General features: G+C 61.5%; 2 protein-coding genes across 22 annotated transcripts in view; both read right to left on the reverse strand.

Moving 5' to 3' along the window:
* The window catches only part of MYRF (myelin regulatory factor), a 33018-nt gene extending 24555 nt beyond the window's left edge, over positions 1-8463 (reverse strand). For all 15 annotated transcript variants that reach the window (XM_038564338.1, XM_038564329.1, XM_038564336.1 and 12 more), the window contains exon 1: positions 8327-8463. In XM_038564338.1, coding sequence (XP_038420266.1) covers positions 8327-8372 — 46 coding nt within the window. In that variant the 5' untranslated portion in view covers positions 8373-8463. The remainder of the gene's footprint in view (positions 1-8326) is intronic.
* Positions 8464-13353: 4890 nt separating this feature from the next.
* Positions 13354-20427, reverse strand: part of DAGLA (diacylglycerol lipase alpha) — a 61520-nt gene continuing 54446 nt past the window's right edge. For 4 of the 7 annotated variants that reach the window (XM_038564362.1, XM_038564361.1, XM_038564363.1 and 1 more), the window contains 4 exons: positions 19790-19986; positions 18843-18972; positions 18170-18357; positions 13354-16829 (listed from right to left, as the gene is read on the reverse strand). In XM_038564362.1, coding sequence (XP_038420290.1) covers positions 15869-16829; positions 18170-18357; positions 18843-18972; positions 19790-19986 — 1476 coding nt within the window. In that variant the 3' untranslated portion in view covers positions 13354-15868. The remainder of the gene's footprint in view (positions 16830-18169; positions 18358-18842; positions 18973-19789; positions 19987-20427) is intronic. The other 3 variants (XM_038564358.1, XM_038564359.1, XM_038564360.1) reach the window with 1 other exon arrangement.

The following is a 20427-nucleotide window of genomic DNA, read 5'->3' on the forward strand; positions in this document are numbered from 1 at the left end:
GCCCGAGCCTGTCCCCCAACTCTGCCCTGAGTGTCCACCCCCAGCATCTGAATCTGAGGGCATCCTGGCTCCAGGCAATGGCTGGGAGCCAGGGTGCTGGGGGGCAGGGCACTGTCCAGCCTAGCACCCCCACAATGCCCTCAGGGACTCCCAGGGTCAAAGAGGCCTAACTGCTAGGATGGGGCGCCCCCCGCCCCCGTTGCTGTGTGACCCTTGGCCCGTGCTCTGACCTCTCTGAGGCTCGGCTTGCTTCTCTACCAAGTGCATCCCAGAGCAGCGTGAGTCTTCAGCGAGACCGAGACGGGGTAGGGAAGCTCCTGGGCCGTCCCTCCGATAGCACTCATTGCTGTTTCCGCGTCTGCGGGGCTCCCCTCTCGCCCAGGCCTTTCCACCTCACTGCATTTCCACCCCAGAGAGCCTCTGGGGGGCCTCTGACCTCCTCCTGAGTCCCTCGGACACACGACCTGGACGGTGCTATTATTCTGGCACATACACAGCCAAGTCCAGCCTTCAGGCCTCAGCTACAGCCCTCGCCCCTCTCTTGGCAGGTCAGCCTCCTCTGCCTGCTGCCTCTGCAGCCCCTCCTCAATCTTCCCAATCCCAGAGGGCTCCCAGGGCTCGCGCTCATTTCCCAATGTTGCCCGAGCTAATCAATGAGCTCCAAACTAATTCACTCTGGGACAGGGCTCTCACCTCCTTTGGCTTGAACTCTCTACCTTTATTGATATGATCTGTGATTAATGTGATAACTGCTAGCCATCCCTGCCTCAAGCTTCAATTTGTGACCAGATCTTCTCACTCAAAATGCCTTCAGGTCAGATGCTTGATTTTGCAAGCTATCCTTTACGTCTCTGCATCAAGTCCCCAGTTAGCTTGGGACTTAATGATGAGGATGTGCCTCCTAAGTTATTGCCATCGGGTCCTTAAATCTGAGCCACGAGGGCAGCCCGGGTGGCTCGGCGGTTTAGCGCCGCCTTCAGCCCAGGGCGTGGTCCTGGAGAGCCGGGATCGAGTCCCACCTCGGGCTCCCTGCACTGGAGCCTGCTTCTCCCTCTGCCTGTGTCTCTGCCTCTCTCTCTCTGTATCTCATAAACAAATAAATAAATAAATAATCTGAGCCACGATTGCGTTTATTATCTCTCAATTTCTTGCCAAAAATGCATAGGAGACCCATTGCCTCCAGGAAACCTGGAGTCTTTGACCACCCCAGGACTATAGCCATGTCCTCCTCCCCCAGACCCCGCATAGCGACCACAGGGCTGAACTCACAGCTCAAGATGCTCCCCAGCCAAGTCCAACAGAACTGAGCCCGGAAGCTGCAACGTGTTCTATAGGAACCCACACTGGTCCCTAGGGTTCTTCAGCGCCCCCAGCCCTGAGTCTACAGGGCCAAGTTAGCTCCCACCTGACAGCCCCATCCGTCTCCCATTGGGACTGGGTAGGTAGGCTGGGGAAGGCCCTCCCCACAGAGGTAGAGACCCTGTAGCTTGGGGTGGGGGCACGTCTCTACCAGGGTCACCCATGTCCATCTGGAGTCACAAAGCAGCATGTCCCACACATGTGTGTTCACAGGGACAACTCCCACCGACATGCACATAATCGTCTACACACATGTCCTTCCTTCCCTGCTGACACACACATGCGCACACGGGCATGCTCCATGAGGGCTCACTGATCCATTCATCCAAACAACTGCGGAGCATATACTATGTATCAGGCACAATGCTTGGCTCTGGGGCTATGGTAAGGAACACAACCAAACCTCCTGCCCACGACAAGCTGACGTTCTGGAAGCAGAGTCAGAGGACAAGACACATGGGAAAAAATTCCACAGCATTTCAGAAGGTGACAAATACAACAGAGAAAACAGAGCAGAGAGCAGAGGCTGGGGTGGCAGGAGAACAGGGTGGCAGTTTTAAATAGGACAGTCAGGGCACCTGGGTGGCTCAGGGAGTTAAGCATCTGTCTTCGGCTCAGGTCATGGTCCTGGGGTCCTGGGATCGAGCCCCGCATCGGACTCCCTGCTCAGTGGGGAGCCTGCTTCTCCCTCTCCTTCTGCCTGCCACTCTGCGTGCTTGTGCTCTCGCTCTTTCTCTCAAATAATTAAATAAAATCTTTAAAAATAAATAAATAAATAAATAGGACAGTCAGGGAGGGCCTCACTGAAAAGAGATAATAAGAAGGTGGTGAGCCACATGGATATCTGAGAGGAGCATTTCAGGCAGTGGGGAGCCAGTGCAAAGGCCCTGAGTCATGAGCAGGCCCACGCGTGTTCACAGATCAGCACACCTCCCAGACTGGAAAGCTCGTGTACACAATCCTCACTGACCCAATGGCAGGCCCAGGCTGACAGCCCTCCCGGATGGGTCTGGCTAGAGCCAGATCCAAAAGAGCCAATTCAGTGCCGCAGACACCCCAGCTACCCCCACCCCGGGCCGCAGACCCAACAAGGGAGAACCACAGAGGGTGAAGAGAGCTCAGGGACTGAGATGGTGAAGAGGAGAGGGAAGGGAGCAAGGGTCCCCAAACTCCACAGAGGGACAGAGGCTATAGGTGCACATTAGGAGGGCTGGGGGGACCTAGGGCAGATGCAGGCCTGGAGGCAGGTGGACGGGACGCCCTGCGGCCTCCATAGGCCGGGCCAAGGGAGGCTCTGGACCCAACTGCCCCCCATGCCGGACTTTGCCCTCCGCTCTCTCCATCCAGGCCTTGGCACTTCATGGGTCTCACTGCCTGCATCATACGGCACACAGCTTTGACCCTCTGAGTGATGGCTCTGAGGCCCAGAGAGGTCAAGGGGCTGAATGGAAGTCACCCAGTCCAGCCCTCAGTGGTGGATCAGGACCCTCAGCACTGGAGGGCTCCCTTCCTGCCCCACTCTAGGCTGGCACCCAACTGTGTTCGGGGAGCCCCAGGATCCCACTCTGGCTCTGCTGCGGCTGCCCTCAGTGCTCCCGGCACATCACCTTCCCCTCCTCCCTCTGCACCTCCCTCCTGGAAATGAGAAATACCACCTGCACTTCCACACAGCCCCAGGACTCCCACTGGATGACTTATGCAAAACCTCCCACCCTCACCCCTCCCACCCAGGCCTGGGGGGGGGGGCAGGTGAAGACAAAGGACAGCCAGCCCCTTCCCCCTGCTGCCAACCCGAGGCCAGGTCCCCACGCGGAGGGGCAGGGAGGCAGGGTGGGGCCACAGCAGGAGGCATCAGGACGAAGGCAGGGGGTGCAGACCTGTGTGAAGCTGGGTCCCTGCCTGCAGAGCACATCCAATAAGGCTGTTGGGATTAATCCTCGGAATAAGTGGCCCAGAGAGGGTGAGTGGCTTTCCCAAAGCACACAGTGCCAGCCACGGGCCCCAGCCCCAGGTGGGGCGCTGAGCCCGTGGATCAATAAATCTCCAGAGTAGGGAGCCTATGCCTGCCGAGAGCCCGGTGAACTAGACCGTGCAGGCCCCCGTGGGACAATGATCACCCTCCAGGCTAAGCTTTCTGGAGCATTACCGCACCAGGTACCGCAGCAGGCCTCCAGAACACCCAGCTTCCCTCCCTCCCCACAAACACCCTGACAAGTGGGCACCAGGGCTTCAGCTGTATCCCCATGTTAGGGATGGGAAAGCGGGGGCACAAAGCAGTGCGGCAGCGCCTGGAGGAGGGCTGCAGGCCAGCAGCCAGCAGCAGACCCTGGCAGCCTGCTCCGGGGAGGGCATGAGGCCCCAACACCATCCATCGCCTGCCCCCTGCCCGGGGCTCCCCACACCCAGCAGCAGCAGGGGCCGGGGACGCGAATGGGAGAAGAGCCCCCCTACCGCCACCCTCCACACACCCGGGCCGTGAGGGAAACTAAGGCCCAAAAGGGTAGCGTGAGGAGGGAGAAGGCGGGAAGGGAGGGCAGGCAGCCTGGGGAGGGCAGGGCCGCCTCGGTTAATGATTTCTGCTCCCCGTTCTTATCAGAGGGCAAAGTCCAAGGGGAGCAGCCAATCAGCAGCCCTGCCGGCCGCTACCCAGCAGCCTCAGCTGCCAGGGCCCCCCAGGCCTGGGAGCCCTTGAGAGTCAGAGCACGGGGGCTGGGTCCCCAAGACGAGGCCATTCTGCTCAGGGTGACCTACCTGTCTCCCCGACAATGCCCTGCTTGGCTCTGCCCAAGGGGCACGGCGCCAAGGGCCCCAGACTCAGGAGAGGCCCTGAGGCCAGGAGGTCGGAAACAGCTTGCTCCCCACCCCGCCCCACTGCCCCCCTGCACTGACCCCAGGCCTCCCAGAGAGTTGGCTTCCTGGGGTGCACCCCCCACCCCACCTTTGTTCACATACCATTTTCTCTCCAATGACCCTGAGAAGATTTCCTTCCCCCTCAGCCCATGCCACCCTGTGCCCTGTGCTGGGTGTTGGGGACACGGGGATGAATCAGACCCCCCACTGCTACTTCCCCTCCAGCTGGACTCAGGACCTGGGGAGGAAGGACAGGGACAGGACTCCCCCAGAAGGCACCCCATCTCATCCTCTTGACAGTCAGGGGTCCAGCTGCCTCCCCCTTCCACCTGCTCCTTGGTGTACTATAGACAGATGGACGGACAGACATGCCAACATGGAGCACAGTGCCATGAGATCCACACCCCAACTCAGCCCCAGACTCCTGTCCAGAGTGGGCATCCGTTTCCAAAAGTCTTCAGGTAGTCTCCCCCTATGGCCTCCTCCTGCCCTCTGGGTCCTCCCCCTGGAAGGCCACCCTTCCTTCCCCAAGGCCATGGTGGTACAGGAGAGAGGTGGGGGCTTCTTGGTGTCAGCTCTGGCCCAGCTGACTAACTCCCTTCTCTTGGGAGTCTTGGCCCCTGGGAAAGGGGGCCAGTGCCAGCCCCTCCCTCAAGTGGCTCTCAAATCAGGATCCCAGTGCCCCGGAGGGCAGTGGAGAGCCCAGCTGTACTGGGAGGCCCTGAGCGTGCCTTTCTTTGGCAGCTAAAGAAAACCTCATTGGAAGCCACGGCTCTGGTCCAACCCCCCTGCTTGCCCCAGGAGGGGACATGAAGCCAAAGAAGGGAAGTCACTAGCCCAAGCCACCCATCCGGGCTGGAGGGAGTGAACACCAGCCTCCCACCTCCAGCCCTGGCGGGGCTCTAGAGGCCAAGTGGAGGTCCCCCAACCTTTCAGTGGCCTTTGCAGCACCTACTGGAAGCCCAGTTCTCCTAGGGCTCTCAGGGTTCCTCCACAGCACCTGCTTTCTTGGAGTGGGGGCGCTACTCACTCAAACTCCTTGTGCCCCTGGAACCAGGAGTCAATACCCTCCACCTCTGTGCTCTAGAACACTCCTCCTTCCCAGGGCTGGGAGATGAGGCTCATCCGAAGGCATCATCAAGACCTTCTCTGCAACCCCCTCCCGTCTTGCAGGTAAGGAAAATGGGCCCAGAGAGGGCGAAAGCTCAGCACAGGGTCACTGCCCTGAGCAGCAGGGGCCTAAGCCTGCAGGGGAACCTCTAAGGCTCCATGGGGCTCCTCTGATGCCATCCTGCCCCTGTCCCTGACCAGGCTCTGGGGATCCAAGGCCCCAGCCAGTCAAGATGCTGAGGAGTGTACCTGCCACGAGGACCCTGTTACCTGCTGAGAGCCAGTGCATCCTGCCTGGAGGGTCCCCTCTCCACGGACCGTGTGCCTGCTGATGCAGAAGGCCGTAGCCTCCTTCTAGGGGATTAGCAGGGCGGTCACGGGGGCCCGGCTGTACCAGCCTCGAGGGGGCTGCCCTGTCCCAGCCTCCCACCCGACGCCCAAAGCGCCTTAGCCCCCAGCCCACCACCCTGGGGTGGGGCGCAGCCTGGTCCACTGCACATGGTAGGACCCAGGACATAGGCCCGACGTTGCTAGAGAGTGGGCCATGCCAAAAGAGGGGTCTCAATCCACCCCTGCTCTTCAGCAAAGCCGGTCTCTGTCTCCAGCCCCGAGCTGAAAGCACAGAGCCTGCCCCCTGTCCCCACGGTCCACAGGGAGTGACAAAGGCCAAGTGCCAAGCAGGGGACAGAATGAGAACTCAGGTTCCAGCCCCAAGTGTGAGAGTGTAGCACAGCGTACCCGACGCACGACACTCACTTGCTTTAATCCTTCCACTCACGAGTGCACACAAAGGCTTGGCCCTGAGGTCCCCCACGCACCCCTGCACCCTGATCCCCACCAGCCTTGCCCCTCCCAAGTGGTCCTGGGAACTCCTAGCCCTCAGCACCGGCCCACCTTCCCTCCTGTCTCAGGCTCCGGGAACACTTCTCCAGGTCCCTGGCTCCCTCCACCCACCTCAGCAGGCAGCCCCACACCCCGCTCCCTGCTCCCCACAGACATTCTTGAGTCTCCTCTTATCTCTCTGGAGGGAGCAGCGCAGCCTCCCCAGCCAGGCCAGCCGCATGGCTGAGCTGTGGCGTCAGCCCCCACCCCCCACCCCCCACCCACGGCCAGGAGGGAGAGTTTGGCTCTGGAGATGGGGAACCTGGGCCAGCCGGGCCCACTCCTCTGCCTGGGGTGCCAGGTCCTGGGGGAGGACGCATGGGGACGTCTGCAGGAAGCAAGGGGGCCTGGCCCGTGGGTCATCCTGGGTATCTAGTGGGCTCAGGGCATCCCCAAAACAATACCCTTGAGCAAGGAATCATGTCCCTTCCTTCTTCCCCAGGGACCCCCAGCCCTCACAAGGCTCTTTGGGGGTTCATAAAGGATGGACAGTGTCTAGGGAAAACAGAGCCCCTGGAACTGATGGGAAGACTGCTGAGGACCCTCAAATAGCCCACCTACCTCAGGATCAACCATGTAATCCTGTCCAAGTCTGATTTCTGGGGCTCTGGGTGTGCTAGGGCGGCCAGACTCCTGAAGTGAGGAAGCCCGAAGCTAGGGGATGCCCTTACCTACTCAGCAAGCAGGAGTGGACAAAGGCTGCTACACCCCCACCCCCACCCCCCTGCACTCCCCCACATACACCAAACACATAAAGGGAGACGCTGAGACACGTCCTCTCTCCCTCCCAAACTCCGAAGGCATCTGGGTCCTAGGCTTGAAACTCGGGGCCGCAGCTCAACAGCCCTTGCACAGCGGTACCCCAAGGACCACCCCCTTCCCAAGGGCAGGTTCACACTGAGGAGTAGGATATGGGCTTAGGGGCTGGGGAGGGAGGGTGGGGGCAGAGACCTGGCTCCCCAAACTGGTGGAGAGAGCACAAGAGGGGCCCAAGGGCCTGGCCAGATGCTCCAGTGAGGGTCTGAGAAGCAGAGTGGGCTGGGAGATGTCAGCCTGCACCTCTGCCCCCGCTTCCCACACTCCATCCAGAATCCAGCACCCTGGAGGAGGGGGGAGACCTGGAGGAGGGGCAGAGGCTACGTAGGCAAAGGGGAAGGGAGTCTGGTTAGATGTAGGAACGAACCTCCCAAACCACAGTGTGTGTGTTGGGGGGTGGGGGGCAGGGGCAGAAGAAAATAGTGTAGATTGTGTGTGGATGTTAGATCCCAACCTTGGGGAGGGTCCTATCAAGGGTGAGGTCACTCCTGGGGTGGGGGTGGGGGCAACAGCCGGAGGAGGCAGAGCTCGAGGGACAGGTGTGGGTGGAAGAGCCCTGCGGAGCCCCAGTGGACCGGCAGGATGCAGTTCACCACTTTGGGAGGGTCCCAGGGTGCGGAGATGGCTGGCACAAGGGATGCTGACTTCGAGAAGGTTCTAGCCCGGGGAGAGCATTTCAGGGTGAGGGGGGAGTCTAGCTCATGGAGAAACGCTGGGGACGGGTTCCAAGCCCTGAGTAAGGGAGGGGTGGCTGGTTCAAGGGGAACTTCGGCCTTGGGGAAGGGAGCAGCCTTGCAGAAGGCAGATGGCAGTCTTGAAGGGGATCCTAGTCTCAGGGAAGCACAGGGGGCAGGTCTGAGCTCCTGGAGTCAGGCTGGGGGGAGGGTGTCCACCTGAGAAGCACGCAGGGGGTCTTTGGGCGGGGGTCCAGCCTCTGCGAGGCGTGCTGGGGGCTGGGGTGCCGGCCTTAGAGGCAGGGGGATCCCAGAAGGCTGCCCGGTGGGCCCCCCAAAGGGGGTGTGGGAGCCCGGGTCTGTATGGGGTTCCGGGGAAGCACCGCAGAGTCCCCAGACTCAGCCCGGGTGGGAGGGACCAGATTTTAGGGGTCCTGGGGGGCACGAGGAAGGACCAAGGATGGAAGCTGGGCGCTGGGGCACCGGGAGGGGCGCCCACCTTCGGGGGATCTGGGCAGGAGCCCCCAGGGGGTGGGGCCGCGCCCACAGGGGCCCCTCGGGGCAGCGCCCGCGTGGTCCGAGGCCCCGGGAGAGGAGCTGGGTCCCCACCCCGCCGCCGGCCCGCGGCTCCTCACCTTCGAAGAAGCGCTGCAGCGCCTCCGTCTCGTCCACCACCTCCATGGCCCGCCCTCCCGGCGCGCGCTCCGCCGCCACCCGCTACAGCCCGGCCCGGGGGCGCGGCATCGCCGGTGCGGCCCGCGCGACAGTCCCCGCTCGGCTCCCGCGGCCCGCCCCGCCCCGCCCCCGTGTGGCCCCGCCCCCGGGTAGCCACGCCCCCTCGTGGCCCCGCCCCCGCCCGCCCCGCCCAGCGGCGCCCCCTGCCGGCCCGGCCCGCGCTGCAGCAGGGCGCGGGCTCCGCAGGCGGGGCGCGGAGGTGGGGCTGGGGGCGCCAAGCGGGCTGCGCGGGGGTCCTCGCCCTCCCCCGGGCCGCGGGGGGGGGCCAGGCCTCCGGACCTTAGCTCCTCGGGCCGGGCCGCACCTCGGAAGACCCTTTCCTCCGCGCCCGCCGACCTCAGCAGGAACAGCAACCCGCACCTGCTGAGCAGACTCGCCCGGGACTTCCAGGGTGACGTCACCTCACCCTCGCAGGTGTCCCACCAGGTCGTACTATTCCGTGCATCTTGCAGGCGAGGAAACAGGCTCGGGCTGAGAGATGAGCGGGCTGCGAGACGAGCGCCCTCCTGCACAGCCCCTGCCCGGGGATGGGCTCTGGCCAGGGCAGCAGGGCGGGCCCCGGCCACACGTGGCCACCCAGCACCCGAACCGTGGCTACTGCACTGAGGAACTGACTTCTCAGCTTTATTTAACTTTCAGGAATCCAAGTGTAAGTAGCCGTGTGTGGCTCGGGTCTCGGACGGCACAGGTCCAAGGCTTTCAAGGTGACTGCGGTCAAAGCCTGGGTTCAGAGCCAGATCCTGGCTGACCTGGAAAAGCAGCCTCTTGGTCACTATTGCCTTGTGTGCTAGTGCAAGGTCCACGCGTTCAGCCCCCTAAGCGTGTCCGGGATAAACCCACCAGCCCCGGCCCTCTTCTCTGCCTGGGAGCACCTCCTCATCGCTGTTCTGTCCATCGGCAATGCCTCTGTCCTCAGCGATGGCCTCTAGAACTTCCCAAATCATTCTTTTTTTAAAAAAAAAAAAAAGATTTTATTTATTTCTTTGAGAGAGAAAGAAAGCATGAGCTGAAGGGGAGAGACAGAGGGAAAGGGAGATGCAGACTCTCCACTGAGCTCGGAGCTGCCCCGTGGGACTCGATCCCAGGATCCTGAGGATCATGACCTAAGCTGAAGGCAGACGCTTAACCCGCTGAACCCCCCAGGCGCCCCTCAAATCACTTTTTTAACAAATGTCAATCAGATCATGTCATTCCTTTGCTAAAACCAGTAGTTTCCTGTCCAGTTCAAAACAACATCTAAACATCTCGCGCTGGTTTCTGAGGCCTACTAGGATCTGCCCTTTCCCGTACCACGGACCTCAGCTCCTCCTTTCCTCCCCATTGTCCACTACGTCCCAGCCACCAAGGCCTCCTTGCCCTCACTCCCACATGCCAGGCTTACGTCAGCCATGTGCTGCTCCACCTGTCTACAATGCTTGTCCCGCATAGCTGATTCCTTATCACCTCTCTAACGCTTCACCTGAGGCAATTCCCCCTACCTGCCCTTCCTTCTCACCACGTAAACAATTTATTTAGAAAGATTTTATTTATTTATTCATGAGAGACACAGAGAGAGGCAGAGACACAGGCAGAGGGAGACGCAGCCTCCCCAAGGAGAGCCCGACGTGGGACTCGGTCCCGGGACTCCGGGATCGTACCCTGAGCCAAAGGCAGACGCTCGACCGCTGAGCCCCCCAGGTGCCCCACGTACATGATTTTTATCGAGTTTTGTGAGTATCCTCCCTCCAGAGTGGAAGCTCCGTGACGGTGAGAGGTACTTTTCAGGCTTGGTCACTGCCTTGACTTCAACACCAAGAGCGCCAGCGGGGACGCAGTACGTTCCCGGTAAACATACATGGAGTGAATGGACAATGGCATCTTCGCAGGACGGGATCCCACATCTCTGAAACTTTGGAGGTGGAGAATTCTGGAATTTCGGACCAGGGAATCAGGTCACTGTGGAGTGGTGCTGCTTGCACGGCCTCTCCGGGTCCTCAGAGACAGCAGGTCAGATCTCGACAGCCGATCCCACCTGAGCACTGCTCGACAGTTGATGGGGCTGAGACGGAGGTCCAGGGGCCGGAGGGCCGCGGCAGGTCGGATGCCAGACCTGCTGGCCCAGAGGGGGCCATGCCGCCTGCCAGGAGCCGGGCTGGCGGGGGCCCAGCCCGGCTGCTCGCTGGGCATGGGCATGAGGGGGCGAGAGCCTGCGAAGCACCCCCCACCCAGGCGGCCCTCCCTTTCCTCAGTGGCCAGTCATGGGGGAGGGGCAGCCGGGCCGGGCCCCAGATGTGGCCCAGTCAGCAGGCCCGTGGTGGCCCACCGAGGAGGGTCAATGCCACGACAGTTCTGGGGCTGGGGGAGGGGGTGCCCAGGCTGGCGGGCGCTTCACAATGAGGTTTTGTCCCTCCAGGGGCCGCTCTCCGAGCCGTTGCTCTTAGATATATAGAATGGGATCTTGCTGGAGGCCCCAGCTGTGTGTGCTGACTGGTGCTCCCCCCACAGGGGCTGGGCTGAGAAGGGGGGCAAGGGCCACACTGAGACGCCTATTCTTTTCCAGCTGATACACCCCAGAGAGTTTTCGCCCTCTGCAGCCTCCCTTAAGACAATTGTTATTCTCTGCCCTGCCCCTCCCCCCGCCCGCCTGTGGTAGACAGAGTGGACACCCGCTCACGCCATGTGATTTTTTTTTAAATGAATTTATTTTAGGAGTTGCCTGGGACCAGCTGGAAAACAAGCTCCCACCTACCCACAGGTCTTTTCACCATATTCCACACGGGGCTGAAATGTATACCCGCTCTTCGAGGGCCAGCACGACGAGCTAAGCGTCCTTGTATTGGTCACCGAAGGAATGGGAGATGCCTATTTGGTCCCCAACACCCCAACTCCTCAGGTCGGATCACTAAGCCTCTGGGCTTCGCGCCTTGAGCTTCGATGGGGTGGGAGGGAGCTTCCTGTTGATCCTGCAGGAACTGGCCTGGCTAAGGGGGTGTGGCCCTACCATTACCCTATTCCACTAGGCCACGGAGCAAAGGAGCAACTGCCCTGGGGCTTCCCATCTCTGGGCTGGGGGAGAGGAGTGGTTCAAGTGCCAGACTCCGGAGCTCAGCCACAAGTCGACGCTGCCACCCCCAAAGTCCATCATGAAGCTGGGGCGCCGGCTAAGGCTGGTGAGGGAGCCCAAGGGAACGTTGCATAACCAGGACTCTGAGGGAGCCGTCCATAGAGAAGAGCCCTGTCTGCACCCCATCCCCACCCAGCTGTAATGAGTGACCAACTGAGACTTCATTCCTGGCCTAGCAGTGGCAGCTGTGGCCTCTCAGCCATGGTCCAGGGCCTGCCCTCTGGTCCTTGGAGGACTCATCTGGAAATCAGCCTATTACTCCCGCCCCTCAGGGTAGCTAAAATGTCAGGGAAGTGATCAATCAGCGCTGCTTTCTTCTATTCCAGAACAGTTCCAGGTGCTCAGTACCGGCCCATGAGTGACAGCAGGGCCAGCGGGAGACAGTGCCTGGGGAGAGGGAGGCAGGCACTGAGGGTAACTGGGGGAACAGAGGAGCGGGCTGGAGGCCAGCCCAGGAGAGGGTGGGGCTCACCAGCTAGCCAGATGGGCAGGTGACCCTGCTGTAGGGCTCCTGACCCCCCATGGGCTCATGCAGCCCTGGCACCTGCCCATTGTGTAGAGAAAGGGAGGTAGGCCCAAGGAGCAGTGAGTGGGAGCCCAGCGTCAGTGAGGCTGGCGGTGTGGCTTCGTCCCACCGACTCGGGTGAGACGGGCGGGGGAAGCCCTGCAGGACAACCTCTCTCCCACCTCCTCACCAGCTGAAGTGGATGGGCCATCCACACGGCCTGCAAGGGGATGGGAAGCACAGGTTGCTCCAGCCCTTCCCCACAGCCTGGCTGTGTGACCTTGGGCGAGTCACAGAACTTCTCTGGCCCTCAGTATCTTCTGCTTCTGCTCCACCAGTTGGACAGGATAGTTTGCAAACACAGTGAGACTGAATTTCTGAGGAAGAACCTCGCAAAACCACAAAGTGAGGGTGGAGGCCAGAGTCCTCAGCCAGGAGGCCCGGATTCTGGTCCAACAACTGTCCCCGCACACAGGTCCTTGCTGTCTTTGGGCCTCTTCTGTTCAAGAGGCTGGGGGTGAAGCCAAGGCACTGTTCTATCACCTTCCCCTAGAATTTCACAAGTAGGGTGGCTCTGGACTCAGGAGGGGAAGGGAGAGGAGAGGGTCAAGGTCAGGTCAAAGTTTAGCTGGGTCAGTGCCCATTCCACATCCCTCGGGACTGGCTGGGGGAACAGCGCCGCCTGCTGTGGGGAGACGCAGGTGCAACAGCAAGCTGCCTGCTGGCCCTGAAAGCCGCTCCCCAGGCCCCGCTGTTCCGGAGCCCTGGAGCCCTCGGGTGGGCCCTTGGCCGCCCTGGGTGGGCCTGGCCAGCTATTTTGCACCCTCCCAAAGAAGCACTCAGCAAAGGTTTCCAGTGGCCCTTGCATTTCAGTGCTACCCTGCTGGGGGGCTTTAGTGGAGTCCTTCCCCCTCTGTCTAGTTCTGCCTTGGGGTTAAGGGGTGGGAACCATCAGACCAGCCCGGTACCCCACATGCTAGCTCTGTGGTCTTGGGAAGCTTACTTACCCTCTCTGCGCCCCAGACCCCCTCAGGAAGGAGAAGGGCTGACGAGTCCCATCTTTCAAGGCCCCGATGAGGTCCTGAACGTGGATGCCCTGGGTCATCCTTCACATGAGCAGAGCTCAACAAGGGACTGCCCCCATTCGTGTGGGGCTTTGAGGGTCTTCTGGGCCCTCGCTGCGACTCGAAGTGTGGTCCTAGATCAGGGCTTGACAGCAGTGAGCGCCCGTCTCAAGGTCCCTGCCCACCACTGACATCAGCAGGAAGCCCCCAGCCCATCCCCACCTGCCAGGAAGAGAGCTTACTCGAGGCAGCCAGCACGTTCCTACATCCAGTTTATACACAGCTCTATACAATATACAGAAACCGTTATATACAGACATATTTATAGAATAAGCTATATTAATTAGTCTCTCCTTTTTACAGCAATATTAGTTTGGATCTTTCATACAGTAAGTACAAAAAGTCATAGGGGAATGGCACGTACAGTGCCTGAGTGTCTGTGCGGCCCAGCTGCTCACTACCGATTGCATATAGAGGTCACCCAGGCCCCTTAGGAGAACAGGCCAGCTCACGGCTGGGGAAGTTTGTGCTGCAGTCTGGGGGATAGAGTGGGCGTGGGTCTGAGCCTTGCTGGGCTGAGGGGGGTGGCTCAGACTCCCCCAGGTGTGGTGTGGGGAAGGAGAGGGGTGGGTCAGGCCTATCATCAGGAGTGTGGCGGGCAGGGGGTGGGTTTGGGGTGGGCTGACCCTGGGGCATCCAGGGCTGAGTCCGAGCCTGCCTCAGCCCCAAGTCTGTAACCCTGGGTGGCTGCAGCCCTGGCGGTGGGGAGTCTGTCCCTGATGGCTCAGTTCTGGGCGTGGGTGGGTACCACGCCCCCTTAGAGGTGCCAGGGCCCACCCTGGCAGAAGAGGAATTAAAAGGCCAGACACTGAGTCTCTCCCTATAATTGGCTGAGGTGCTTGTTGGAACTTTACTCTGATTTATGATGTTTTTTTTTTTTTTTTTTTTTAAACTCTGAGAGCCACTGATTCCATCTTCTGCTGGGCCCAGGCTCTGCCAGCAGCGGGCCCCTCAGCAGGGGCGTCCTAGAGTCTCGTGAGGGGTGGGTGTCAGAGAGGGAGGCCCAGACCCCAGGTCTCTGCCTCCATCTGTCAGGGTGGGCAGGGGTCCCAGAGCAGCGTCCAAGCCAGTCCCAGCTGTGTGGGACAGGGATGGGGGTGGTCAGGACAGGCCAAGACACCAGTGTTCATGAGCTTGGGGGGCACCCCGGAGAAGCCGTGGAGGGGCCAGCATGGGGGAGTATGCCTCCGAGGAGACGAAGGCACAAGCGGGCAGTTAGCGCCTGAGCACACACGTTTTCCAAACCCGGGGTCAGAGCCACAAGTAGGACAAGGGGGATGGCGATGTCTGAAACTGAGCTCATCCTATGGCCCCCTGTGCACAGGCCCCCATCCTAGTTTATTTTCTTGGTGGGCTGGGGAGGGGTAGCAAGCAGGCAGGGCAGGTGGGGTGCAGTGGGTGGGTGCCCCCAGCAGCCCCTTCCTCAGGAGTGGCGCACACTCATGCACATGCACAGACATGCCCCACGCATGCACAACCTTCTACCCACGGCTTCTGGGGACAGGCCACTCTCCAACTCCCCTTGCCCCCCCCAAACTAGCAGGGAAGGAACCCCCCTCAAGCAGGGGCTGTGGCGGCTTCCGGCTAAACCGGGAAAGCCCCAGAGCCTCTGGCCCTCCTGCTCCCCCTTTAGCCAAGTCCCACAACTCCCCACTCTTGGCCCCATTTCCTGCCAACAGGACCTCAAGGGTGGGAGGGAAGAAAGCCCTACCACCAGGAGAGAGCTCAGGCCAGTGAGGAGGAGCTGAGGCATGTGTGGTTTTAGATCCCAGGGCCTGAGGCTGCTTGGGTGGGGGAAGAGGGGTGATATAAAGGGGTTACATGGGGCCCTCAGAGGAAGGGGGATTTGGGCGCCCTCCTTCTTCCCAGGGCACGGACTCTGCAGCCAGGAGTGGTCACACCTGTGCCTTCCACCCTGTGAGTGGCCAGGATCCCTGGAGGATAGAAGGCAAGCTAGGAAGTAACAGGCAGATGGGGCAAGCCAGGGTGCCCAGGACCTGCTGCCAGAAGGATCGACATGACGGGCACCAAGCAGAGGAGGGGTAGTCTTGACCTCACCCTCCTCCAGGCCCCGTGGCTGCCCTGGGCTCTGTGCAGTCAGGCTGCTTCCCCTCCCTGCTCAAAACACAGGAAGAGGCTGGGGTGAGGGGGTGGCGGGAGGGGGCTTGCAAGCCCAGGACACATCCTGAGCCCAGCCCAGCAGCATCTGTAAACATACACAGCACTGCGGGCCACCTTGGTGTGGGGTTATCCCAGGGGGCTGGCCAGCAGGCACCAGATCTAGGGGAGGTGGCCAGGGCAGCTGCCAGCCTGGGCCACAAATGTGAAGGTGTGGGGAGAGGGCTGCTCTCCATCTCGGCCCTGTGAGAGCAGCAGAGGGCAGTGATGGGGAGTCAGCATGCCCATTGGCCATCCTGTGGCGCAGTCAGGCTGAGGGGCCAGTGCTGCCCTGCCCACTTGGCAGGCTGCCCCAGGCTTCTCCCTGCTTCACCTTCTCCCCAGTCTGGAGGACCTAGATCCGGGCCACCTGGTGGTCCTAAGCTGAGGTAGGGATGCGGACCCCCAGCTCAGCAGCAGTGCCCCATGCCTGAGGCTAAACTGGCTCCTAGGGGCCTCTCCACAAAGCAGCCTGGCCCTGGGGGCAGCCACCAGGAGCCTGAGGGGCCACCTGCTCTGGCCTGGGCCTCGGCCGGCAGCCACTCCTGGGGTGCTAGCGTGCTGAGATAACCAGGTCGTCTGGCTTGGCGGGGCCGGGCCCGTGGCCGGTGGGGGTGGAAGTCCGGATCTTGTCCACTGCCAGGCACTCCTGGCTGCTGAGACCTGTGGGTGTCAGGTCCATGAGCTCACCCGAGGAGCTGAGCGGGAAGGAGGGAGAGAGTGAGATGCCCGAGGAGGGGTCGGCTGAGCCAGCGAAGAGCCTCGGGGGCTTGGGCACCAGGTTGGGCTCAAACTGGGCACGGAGCAGGATCTCTTGCTGGCTGGGGGACTTGGGGCCCTCAGCATAGTCGCTGGTGGGGCTCTCGGGCACCACCATGCAGTAGAGGTCCTGCAAGGAACTGCTCTTACTGTCTAGGTTGAAGAGGCTGTCGATGAACTCGGCGAACTCTAGCACCTGAGGGCTGGGCGAGTCCCCCAGGCGCCCGTTGTGCAGCGCCAACTCTCCCCCGGGGGCCACCCCCCCGCCCCCGCCCCCCTCCTCCTCCTCCTGGTCATTGGCCACCACGCTGGGGGGCCGCTGGGGGGTGACGCCCCCGCTGCCCAGGGCTGCCTCCAGGGGTTGCGTGTCCTGTGAGTGCTTGGACAGGCTGTCGGCCGCCAGCAGCTCCGTGCGCGAGCTCAGGGACGGGTTCTCCTCAGGGATGGTGGGGTCGATGTAGAAGAGGTGGCCCTCGTCGCGCTCCAGCACAGCATGGAGGCTGGGTGAGCCGCGGATGCTGCGGAAGCCCGAGGAGCGGCGGGAGTCGAAGCTGTACAGGGACTCCGTGTCGGACAGGCTCTCCATGGTGGCCAGGGGTGCCCGCCGGGCCTGCAGCTCCGCTGCCAGCCGCTCCTGGGTAGACAGTAGCAGCAGCTCCACGGGGTCCTGGCGGGTCACCGCTGCCGCCACCACCGGGGACAGCAGCCGCCCCTCCGAAAAGCCCTCCAGGCTCATCTCAGACTGGGACTTGCTCCTACGGGGGCGGGGGGAGGTGTGTGAGCGGGGAGAGACTCAGGAAAGGCAGAGACACAGGCCCCCCTCCCCTCCCGGGCTGCAGGGAGCTTGGGGAGGGGAGGAGGGGAGAGTTAACTTAGCGGTCATTCAAGAGCGTTGGGCAGAGACCCTTATTTTTAAAAAGCAACTGGCAAGAGCCCAGGACAGAAGGCAAAAGGGCTGATGCTGTGGGTGGGGGCACTGAAGGCCGAAGGAGCCTGGAGCCCAGAGACAGCGGCTGCCCCAGGCCACTCAGCAGGCCATGGGGGGAGGGGAGAGGGGAATGGGAGTGACCGCTGCCCAGGGCCGCCCCCACTGGTTCCCTCAGGGCAGCACCCCTTGGTGCCTCTCTGGGGGCTGAGCTGGCTTTCTTCCTCACACTGCAGTCCCTCCCAGCTGGGCCACGGGTTAGAACCCCCAGAACCCCCGCTGGAAGAACAGGGAAATGGGAAGTGTGTGGGGGGAGGAATGCAACAACTGCTGCCGGTGCACACTGGTTCCCTCCTGTGGGCATGCGCTGGAAACGCACCAACGGCAAGGAGGGATGTCCAGGTGTCCCCACCAAGAGCCTGGATCTGGCGACCACCCTTTGGAGCAGCCTCCTGGCCAAATCTGTGACCTGGGCTGGAAGGGTCCCAGAGAAGCAGGAAGACTCCTACCCCCCAGGAGCCACCCTTTAAGAGATAACCCCAGTAAGAGTGTGTGTGAATATGGAATGTGTGTGGGTCTGGGAGCAAGGGCGCATGGCTCTGTGTCATGTGTAGAGTGTGCAAACCAGGCGTCGGTACGGCAGGTGGCCCAAATATGTGTCTGTGTGGCTCCGTGTGCGTACAGGTGCACTCCTGCACTCCGGTGCACGGCCGCCATCCTGGCATGCCGTGTGCGCGTCCCAGCCTCTGACTTGCTGGATGTCCTACCCAGGAGCATGCCTGCGTGGGGCTCTCTGCGCGGAGAGCTACCGTTTATGAACACATATGTATGTGCATGTGTAAGTGTCACTACAAATACACACGTGTGTGTGTATATAAGCACACGGGCATCCACCTGTTTGGGGCTACACGGCCATGAGGGAACCTGTGTGCTTTTGGCTCCGGGTCTGTGCATCCCTAGAAGGCCACTATCCCACGTGGGCTTCAGTGAAGGCAAGCTGTGGGCAACGGGAGCAGCCCCGGCGACTGCAAGCAGAGGGGCACCGTCAAGTCCTCCTGCACATGAGTGCAGAGCTGTGCGAACACCAGTGGGGCTAGCACGTGCATGTATATGTGTACAAAGGCATTCAAGCTTGGAACACACAGGGTGGGGCTGTGCAACAGGGCTCACCTGACGCTGCTATTTCGGTGGTCCGTGGTGGGAAGCTCCAGGGCCAGGCCGGTGGGCAAGGGAGGCCCTGTTGGCAGCGGCTGCTGTTGGAAGATGAGCTCAGGAGTCAGGTCCACCTCAGTGGGGCTCACCATGACCTTAGCAGCAGAAAGCAGGGCTGTCTTCCCCTTGTTGTAGTTCTCCAGCACCTGGGGACAGGTCGGGCAAGCTGGTGGTGGTGGTGGAGGGGTGACAATCACATGTGGGGGCAGAGGGCAACAGGCCAGACTCGCATGTGGTGGGCTGAGCCCCATGCCTGCTGAGGAGCCCAGGTCCCTGCTCCACCAGGAAGGCCCGGGACTGGCCCTGTAATCATGCCTGGCCCACAGATGGGCCGAGTTGGCCTTCTTCCCTACGGCCAGGCTTTCTGCAGCCAGGTGATGTCTGTGGATGCCCCTGCTTGGCTGTGCATCTGTCAAGGGCCAGGTCCCTGGGGGTCTCCCAGACAGACCCCTCCCCGCCGTGGGGCCCACCTGGTGGTGTGGACAGCAGGGGTGCGGGGGCCAGAACACAAGTTCTGACCACTTCCCGGAGCGTCCGCACCCTTGCCTGTCCCACGTGGACGGAGGTGCGGCCAGCAGAGCGCTGCAGGGTTCTAATGAGGCGTCAGTGCCCAGGCTGCCCAGGGGCTCACCTTGTTGAGCCCCTCCATGACCACATAGGGGAGGTGCTCATGCAGCATGGCCGGTGAGATGATCACTTCATTGAAGGCCTTGTTGTCGCCCCAGATGGCGAAGTATGTGGGCTCCTCCTGCTCACAGCAGCTGGAGGGCAGAGGGACCGGAGGGAAGCTGAGGGTGGGTGGTCCCTGGGCTCCCTGCTCCTGCCTCACCCTGAGCCCTTACCCCTACCCCCACGGGAGCCAGGAACATTTTTTTAAAGATTTTACTTATTTATTAGTGAGAGACCCATAGAGATAGAGAGAGAGAGAGAGAGGCAGAGGGAGAAGCAGGCTCCATGCAGGGACCCCAATGTGGGACTCGATCCCGGGTGGTCTTCAGGATCACGCCCTCGGCTGAAGGTGGCGCTAAAGCCCCCCCAGGGCTGCCCAGGAACATTTATGTCAGATGAGCCTCAGCCATAGTCCCTACACACCCTACTACCTGCCTGTGCCTGGGAGAGGCCCGGCCCACAAGCCTTCTGTCACTGGGCCAGAGGGTCCAAGCCCCACCCTCTGAAAGAGTATGAAGTGGGAGAGGCCTATGTACTACTGGCCCACATCTCTCTCCTACCACCCTCCCCGCCCCCCCTGCTGCCAACTAATCCCAGAGGGGATGCCAAGTGACCACTGAGGTCTCAGGGTGACCCCTCCAGGGCATCTGCTTTGAAAAGGACCATAAGTGGGGACACCAGGGAAGGCCCGACACTGGGGACAAAGGCTGGGGCTGTCAAGAGAAGAGCCCTGGGGTCCTGCTCTGGACTGGTCTTTTATTTCATTTCCAGGCCCAAAGGAGACACCCCCGCCCCCGCGTCCTAGGCCATCATCTCCCAGCCTCTGCTCCCAGTCCCAAGGGGAGACAAAGCAGGACCACAGCCCCATCCCCTACACCCCAGCTGCCCAGGATCGCATGCAGCACCTACCAGCACTGCTCTGCTGGGTGGTTATGGACCACGTGAATGATGCGGCCGGGTGGGTAGAGAGGGGTGCTGGCTGACAGGGCGATGGTCAGGTCGCTGGGGTGGGTCCAGAGCCGTGTACTAGAGAGGGTGGCCACCTCAACCTCCTCGGGCAGCTCCGACTTGGGGATACATTTGGTGGCCCCCACAATAATTCGCCACTGTGCAGGGCAAGGTGGGGAGATGAGGACAGAGCTGAGCAGGGCTGGCTGGGTGGGCAGCGGCAGAAGGGTCCTCAGAAGGGGGTTCGGAGGTAACAGGTGGGAGCTGGGATGGCCGTGGGACATGGGAAGAACAGTGCCCTCCTGACGAGGCACTGGCTAAGGCATATGGTGGCCATGATGGCTGAAAAGATGCCAAGGACAGGTGACATGACAGTGTTGAATTTTAGGGCTAGAACAGGGCTGGAAGACCAGTCAAGGCCTTATCTGGAGGATGGGGAAAGCAGCCCAGCAAAGGGAAAGGATTGTTCTAGGTCATTTCACTGGAGACATTGCAGAGCCCGAAGTTTAGTCCAGCTGTACCTATGAGGCCTGGCCACGTCTGGGTTGGCTCCCAGCCCCCTGGCCTCCTGGGCCTGACGAGCGCACAGGCCTGGGGCT

The sequence above is a fragment of the Canis lupus genome, chromosome 18 (genome assembly GCF_011100685.1).
Source record: "Canis lupus familiaris isolate Mischka breed German Shepherd chromosome 18, alternate assembly UU_Cfam_GSD_1.0, whole genome shotgun sequence".
Taxonomy (NCBI): domain Eukaryota; kingdom Metazoa; phylum Chordata; class Mammalia; order Carnivora; family Canidae; genus Canis; species Canis lupus.